General features: G+C 37.5%; 1 protein-coding gene and 1 long non-coding RNA gene across 2 annotated transcripts; both read right to left on the reverse strand.

Moving 5' to 3' along the window:
* Positions 1 to 2602: 2602 nt before the first annotated feature.
* LOC112498847 (uncharacterized) lies at positions 2603 to 4973 on the reverse strand. Its single transcript, XR_003066264.2, has 2 exons — positions 3190 to 4973; positions 2603 to 2986 (listed from the first exon to the last, which is right to left on the reverse strand). It is a non-coding gene; the product is annotated as an uncharacterized LOC112498847 (long non-coding RNA).
* Positions 4974 to 5883: 910 nt separating this feature from the next.
* On the reverse strand, positions 5884 to 7546 carry LOC102620377 (aspartyl protease family protein 2). The gene has a single exon (XM_006484340.3). It carries the CDS (start codon positions 7484 to 7486, stop codon positions 6146 to 6148), a length of 1341 nt encoding a protein of 446 aa, XP_006484403.1. The 5' UTR covers positions 7487 to 7546; the 3' UTR covers positions 5884 to 6145.
* Positions 7547 to 8368: the final 822 nt, after the last annotated feature.

Consider the following 8368-nt stretch of genomic DNA (forward strand, 5'->3'; position numbering starts at 1 on the left):
GTGGGTTTACAGGTCGGTGGCTTTGCGGGAATTTGTACTTGATTTTACTTCTATTGATAATGATCATCTTTGTTCTCCTTTAATTATTTGGTATCCTGCATCAGCATACTTTCTACACATTGCTTGTAATCAATCGGAGAGTTAAAACGAAAAAAAAAAAAAAACAGACACACAAGTTTCGGCAATTATTTAATAACTTAGTTTGGAGTCAAGCATTTTTTTCGGAAAAACTAATATTATGCAGCAATCTGTATGGTTTTAGATTTTTCTCAACTTCACAAGTAATTTAGGAATTATTTTTATAGAGTTAAGACTATTAATAAATCTCTATGTTACTTGATGATCTTAAGTCCGAGAGTTGAAACGAACAAAAAAAAAAAGACACACAAGTTCCAGCAATAATTTAATGACTTAGTTTGGAGTTAAGCATTTTTTTCGGAGAAACTAATATTATGCAGCAATCTGTGTGGTATTAGATCTTTCTCAACTTCAAAAGTAATTTAGGAATTATTTTTATGGAGTTAAGACTATTAATAAATCTCAATGTTACTTGATGATCTTAAGTCCGAGAGTTAAAACGAAAAAAAAAAAAAACAGACACACAAGTTTCGGCAATAATTTAACGACTTAGTTTGGAGTTAAGCATTTTTTTCGGAGAAACTAATATTATGTAGCAACCTGTGTGGTTTTAGATCTTTCTCAACTTCAAAAATAACTCAAGAATTCTTTTTATGGAGTTAAAATTATTAATAAATCTCGATGTTACTCAATGATCTTAAGTCTCTTTCAACCTTAAAAATTAATTCAAAGAACGAGGCTTTCTCTCATACCTAAAAATTGACTACCAATCAAACAATGCAAGATAACCTAACAAAGTAGATTTTGTTATTGGGGACTCGAACCCAGGCTTTTCTAATGAGAGCCGGATATCATAACTGTCAACAGTCTAGCAAAGTACCATTGTTGAACTATCTAGACTAGGATAGAATTCTGGTTTGTTTAGTTAGTTTTTTTTTTTTTATTATTATTATAAAAAAAAGGATGGAAATGCAAATGCACATGGTCAACGAATTTGGACGGTCGGAATGATCCGATAGTTAGGCATTTCAGTCAAGAAGATCTGTTAGTGGGCCATTACAGAATCTCATGTTTGAGCCAAAATCCACACCCTCCTTCATAAAGCCGTGTTGGTACATTGACTCGGGGCGGGCGGGCAATGTTTGTGGCCGAAGCAGTCCCAATCAGGACGAGTCAAATGCAATAACAATAACAATAAAATGTTTTCGAGTCTTCTCTTTGTCTGGTTTGGCGGCAGTTCCTTCCTTTGACTATAGACTCAAAAGAAAAATAAAAAAGAAAACTCCCAAAAAGTGTATCCCTAAAGTGGGACATGGCGCTTCCGCATCTCCTCCATTAGTCTCTTTTACAAGTACAACATTATCATTTCTTCCAAGCTAGCCGAAAGTAAAAGGCCTTGTCTCTGATTTTAGACAAGCTGAAGTTTAACGCAAAGGTAAATTGATTCCTCCATGTTCCATGCATGCCCATAATTATTTTATATCATGAATCTTGAACATTCATTAATACCACAACAAGAAGCATCACAAAGCCACTATAATTATATGTTACAATAAAAAAAAAAAGAGTATACAAGGGGTTTATCGATGGTACAAGAAAGATGCTTGAATATAACGCTAGCTAGTTCACATGAGTTCATTATAGCATATAGCCTTCACTCGATTTATATAAATGTTGTATCCAAATGTTTGTTTGGTGAATTATCTGATAAGCAATCTAGATGCAAATGGAAATTACCTGGCAATCACTCAGTTTAATTGTGTGTACATCTATCGCTCAGTTTCGAATGTAATCAAATACTAAAAATTTGAGAACAATACCTTCCACAGTGGATGAAAATGATATGCCTGATAGAAAGCTATATTGAATTGGCTAAGGACTTGTGATAGTTTGGTCTTATCTAATGATAAAATGTTTGTTAGTTACAGATAAGATAAGAGTGGACAACTGTTTATCATCATCACCTTTGGCCTCACGATGCCTAAAATGATAGTGAGTACTCCTTATCTGAGAGTTATTTTACCACTGTTACTTTGATCCACAATTATTTCGTTTTAATGGGTCCACATTCTCATCAATGTCATATAGAGTTATGCATCCACACCCAAAAAAAAAAAAATGGAGGGAAAAAAAAGAACGAAAAGCCCAGAATTAAGAGCTAGAAAGAGTTTGAATCATGGCTCTTTTAGTTGCTTTTTTGAGTTCATTCATACTTGAAATCCAGCAAGTTAGCATTAGAAAGCATTCCCTGATGCCAAATGAGTCATTTACAAATGCTGTCAAGTCAACAATGGCAAAAGATGAAACTGGCACTCAGCATTACTTCGAAAGCATTTTCATTACTGTACAATTTCCTTTCAATAAAATTTGTAAAACAGAGATAATGTCGGGGGGCCTATAAATAGCCGATTTGAAGTATTTTAACAGAAACCAGAAATAAATTAGTTCATGCAAAACACAGAATATAGAGACATAACTGGAGGAGAAGAATGAGTGCATTTTAGTTAATGTTATGAGTTAAGCATCCTCCAAAAGCAGATTAGCTATTAATTTTTCAGTGTCAAACCTCTATACAAATAAGAGCTTCTTGAACAATCGATAGCAACAAAGATATTAGAGCAGCAGCAACATGTCCTCAGAAAGTAGAACTTTGATATGAGCCAATTAGCCAGAAGAAAGCATTCATGATACCTCCAGATTTTCCATGAGCTAAGCTACTAACCAAGCCACCCCATATCAACCCAAATTGATTTGGGAAAAAAAAAACTCCCAAGATACATCGATTACAAATATACATACACTTCTCAGGATCATCCAACAATATATCAATTCAGCATGACATTTGAGCGCATTACTAAGAATTGCATTAAGAGCTCACAAGATCCCACGCTAACTTTTTATCTGCATGCTGATAAAATCAATTTGAATTCAGTTGGCAAAAAATCATCCATTGTAAAGAAACAAAGAAGAATAATGAAAAATAGTGAATTTCCTCAAAAAAGTTAACTAGTCCCTCTATGGTTAGAATGATTACTCTAATCCCTGTGCAGTGAGTAGGATCAGTAAGTTGTAAAACAGAGTAAAAATATTAAAATTTCAAATGAGTTTTACCTCTTTTAACTAGGCGTTTGTCTTCCTTGCCTCCGATCACCTATGCCCTTTATATGCATTAATTGAAACAAGACTATCCACATAAACGATTGTTTTATAATCATAACCATGCTCGGGACGATTAACGTCCACAATATTGTCAACTCTCTGCCTCTCTAGATCGTGCCAGAAAAAAATTCCCATTGTTTCGTTTTTATCCACTAGAACTTTATCCCCACTCCTTGAATAAACGAAAGGTTGGGCAACGTCAATAAATCCAATTTCTCCCTATCGTAAAGTAAAAGGTTTAGTCCAAGATTCCTTCACCCCATACACCTTCATCACCCATATATCACAAGCCTGCTCATCATAATACATGCAAACTAGAGATAAACGTCCACTTAGAACTTCGAACAAGAAATTTCCTCCATTACTAACTGCAACAGGCACTAGGTCATCTTTACTAGGTTCTGGATTCAGACTAGCTAACCGGCAACAGAAGTGTAGTGCACTGTTTGGGTAAACACGATAATCCCGGCTAACTTATAATCATCGCTACAAGCATCATATTCAAACCCAATGATATAATCCCAATCCTTCAATGGTAATGCTTTGTGTCTTTTAGTAGATGGACTTAACAAAATTATACCTGCCTCAAGGTCTTTCCATGGTTGCAAAACCAGTAATCCATTGCAGGAACCAATTACTTCACAGATATGATGCCTGAACGGTGAGCAAGTTCTACCCAGTTACCATCAAGTGAATCCAGGCTTAAAGAGTAAATCCTGCTCTCCCCACAAATGAAAACTGAAAGAATGAGGCTGAGGTTGAAGTTGGTTTCGATGGATTGCTTGAGGCGGAGGTTGATGAAATCTTGACCGTCGATCAGAGAACGAAATGATTTTGACGCGCATGCATCTGAATCCCAGGACACTCGTAACAGGCAGTCGGCTTAATATGTCGATGATTACATCCAACGGAACCAGCGTCGAAGCCGGCATTTGTTAGGGCTTGGATTTGGGGGAATCTTGGTTCTTTGAATAAAAGTGGGCGGTTTGTGAATTGCCTTCAAAGAATTTCGAATTCTTCTTGATAATAGAGAATGGTAGGCATGACACTGTCCGACAGGGGTTTAACGATTTGAACCATCAAGGTGTAGTTTTTTTTTTTTGGAGAATGTTGTTCGGAATTAACGTGACCGTTACCGTTGCCGTTAAACTAGTTTGGGCTGTAAAATTGAGCAGCTAGGCCCAAACCAAATTTATGGATCGACATGTTATTGGGCTAACACAACTGCTTGTGGATCATTTGGTGCTCATGACATGCACATGAAGAAAAGAAATACAGAAGATGAGAAGTCGACAAAGATGGGAAATCATAAGATAAAGATAATGAGGCAGTGACTGCAGTGCGCCCACACCCACAGCCGCACAGCCCACCGTTCCTCTGAGCTTCAGTATAAAACACGGGGGGATGTGCCCCCTTCCCCCCATTGAATAAACAAGCATAAAACTTCGTTGTAGGAAAGGAATCATGTGAGAGGAATACGTGATGCCCTAGCTTTGCTCCCATCTCGACAGCTGGCTCTGCACTCATTTTAGCTGCCAAATAACTGCCCTCCTGAACCGCATTAACCCTCCTATCTTGCTCTACCAGCTGGTTTAGTTAACTCTTTTAAATTAATTTGCTTATCATGCATGCAACTATTTGCTTTTTCCGCGTAATCAATTTTTATTTAATGGCAGTGAATTGGCTGCTGTGCTGTGCTTTTTCAAGCTCATCTCACCAAATAGCATAAGGGATAGTTCGTGGCAATTAATATGGAGTTCAATGCATCCAATACTCCGGGGCTACTGTGAAACCATGTGAATTGAGTAATGAACTTTGCTATTTTTATCCAAGAAAGATGGATGAAATAAATGCGAAATTCAATTGTGAAGGAAAGAATGAACATATGCGATTTTGTTTTAAATGAACTAGCTAGCTACAATAAAAGAAGCCACATTGCATTTGCATATTAAAATAACTTCTTGCAAAAAAATGAAATCGCCTCTTATTACCTAACCTTATGTATGAGTAGGGTTAGTAGTGAGGAACTAATCAGCTTGAAAATGAAAATCAACTGTCAATTTATGTCACTGAGGGTCAAGAATGACTGATTGAAAAATTAATCTATAAAACTGTGCTGGCACTACAGGGCTGCCTGGACCACCACAAATTATAGTTGAGACATAAGAGGGTTGACGTGATGTAACAAGAGAATGTTGTTCCCAAGCGCTTAAATTATGGTGATATGGAAAAAAATCTAATGAAAACGAAGACAGTAATGAGTTTGTCGAAAGATTTTTGAAATTGTCCCTTTAACCACCACGTCTCCATCTCTAGACACAAAATTGACAACTATTTGAACATAGCTGTAAGATTTTCCTCTGAAATCTGTTTTTTTTTTTTCACGTAATTAGAAAAAAAGAGAACTTGGACCCAATACAACGAGGATAGAATGGAATGCAGTGGGTTGTTAAGGTCGTTCTTTAGGGATCGGCCAGACACGAACCAAAATGAGTAAAAATGACTTTAGATTTTTGCAATCTGGCCGACATGACACGACTTAGTTGTGAAGTACTTGCACCACCGCATGGAACTATTTATGTAAAGCGCATAGATCGAATGCCGAGTAATGTGTAACAGACGATTTGATCTGGCGTAAGAGTACGATATCACAAATGATTTTTCCCTTGTTTGTTTTTATTTTATTTTTCTGCCAAAAAGTCACGTGAAATACAAAGAGGCAAACCATTTTTCCACCTCGAGACAAATACAGACAAAATATACCCAAATGCCGAAAATCATTACTTATATTTTACTTATTTAACATCAATTAATCTCATAAATATAACTATAAATATAAATATATCAAAAAAATAATAATTAATAAAAGATTCCCAAAACATCTTCCGTGGTGTTGAGACTCGATGAGTCAAGGTAAGGCGCAGCTATGACGTGTAAAACCGAGCCGCGACTTGTCTCTATCAAACTCGAACAAGAACCCTTGCTGCATCAGATTCCCTATAACCGACCCGGACCCGGGATTTACAGGTTGGATCGCTAAGCACTTGACTTGGTCACTCGTCTCGATAAAATAATTCCTTTGTGGGGGCCTAAACACCGACTTGCCCACGAGTTCAATGCTCAGTTTGGGGAAACTCGGTCTCGACACGCCCGAAACATTAACACAAAGATCAAACCCCAGAACCGACTCAGCCGGACTCGGTAACTTCACTCGCCGTTTAAAAGCCGTTAGTATCTTGCGGTAAGCCGACTCCTCAAAGAGCGTCAAGGTAGTCCCAGAGTCGATGACAGTGCCTCCGTTACCCATCTCGTCGATTAACCAAACGGCAGGGTTAATTCGTAATTTAACATCGTCAACGTACACGCTCTTGATGCCAATGTAGTAAAATGTGGGTGACTGAGGGTTGAGAAGCAATGGGGTGAAGCTCATTTTCGGGCTGGTGGAAACGTCGTCGTTTTGGTGATCCCCGATCACGAGGAAACTCGTGGGCGGTGGAGAAACAGTGTAGTCCATGAGACAGTAAGAGAACTTGTTGCCGAAACGTCGACCCAGTTGAGAGGAAAACGAAATGGGGCCCCGACCCAGGCCCAATACTCCATGGGCCCCATTGAAGCTGCCGCCCGTGAGGCTGGGACCGGCGATATGAAAGCCACAGCCGAAATGGAAGTCTTTGAGCAGAATTTGTTTGCCGGAGCTTGAGTTGAGAGTGATGAGTTCTTTAGAGAAGAAGCCTTCGGTGATAGAGCCGTCGGAGTATTCGTACTCGTAACGACAAGGGCTGTGGAGGAGGGTGTGATTGCAAGGGTTGTGGCGAGGGTGGGGGACGAGGCGCTGACAGGTGGAGTGGAAGCAGTGGTGGGGAGAGAAGGAGGCGGAGTGGCGGGTGAGAAAGGCGGAACCGGGGGAGCGGAGGGAGCAGTCGCGGCAGGCAGAGCAGGCGACCCAGATGAGGTCGCTGCCGGTATCGGCAACGAGGAGGAGGTGTTGAGGAGGGGAGCCGAGGTGGAGGGAGACGAAGTACTGGCCGGAGCCGGAGGAAGCGCCGGAAGTGATGGGAGATTTGAGGTTGTGGAGATGGGAGAGATAAAGCGGGATGGTACTGGGGGTATGGTGAGTTTTGTGGAGAAGTGGGAGTTTGAGATATTCTGTGGCGGCGGTGGCTATGAGGAGGAGAAGAGAGAGTGAACGGAGGGAAACTGTGAACATGGTTGTGGCTGTGGGAGAGAGAAGAGGGAGTGCCCGCAGCATGTAACTGAGCTCTGAGAGAGAGAGAGAGAGGGCGGGGGAGAGAGAAAAGGTAATAAGAAGGTTTTGATTTTTGAACTTTGATTTCAGAAGGAAGACCGTAGATTATACGTATTTGTATTTGTACTAATTTTACAGTTTGCAGACCGTACCGTACATTAGTAATAACTCTTTTGTTATGCTGCGTTTACTTTTTCGATTGGAATGGGAATTCTGAGTAGTGGAAATTCTTGGATTATGAGTGTGGAGTGGGAGTGAGAGTAGGGTGTTTACTTAGACTAAATAAAAGTATGGATTGTCAATCAGAATCCTAATTATTTGTTTACTTTGTCTTGGATTGGGAATAAATTATTTTAAATTACAATTTTATCTTTATGTACAAAATTATAATTTGTAATTAAAAAATTAATAAAAAATATATTTAGAAAATAAAATAAATATTTTATTATATTTATAAATTAATAATAATTACTAATATTTTTAATTATGTAAATCATAATTTTTTATTAATTTAAATTTAAATTATGTGAATAAAAATTATTAATAATAGCAACACAAATGAAATATTATTATTGATAATATAGTACAAAATTAATATTTTTTTAAAATAAAATATTTATTATTATTAAATAAATAAACAATTAATATTTATTAAAATTAATGTTTAATATTATTAATTTAAATATAATATTTATTTATTTTTATTTTATTAAATTTAATAAAATAAATATGCTATAATTATTATTTTTAATAAATATGATATTATTTATTTTAATAAATATGATATTATTTATTTTATTAAATATGATATTATTTATTTTTATAAGGATAAAATGGGAAGAGAGGGGAGTGGATTCCCATTCCCACCTTCCCCCACGGGAGTGG

The sequence above is a fragment of the Citrus sinensis genome, chromosome 4 (assembly GCF_022201045.2).
Source record: "Citrus sinensis cultivar Valencia sweet orange chromosome 4, DVS_A1.0, whole genome shotgun sequence".
NCBI classification, from domain to species: domain Eukaryota; kingdom Viridiplantae; phylum Streptophyta; class Magnoliopsida; order Sapindales; family Rutaceae; genus Citrus; species Citrus sinensis.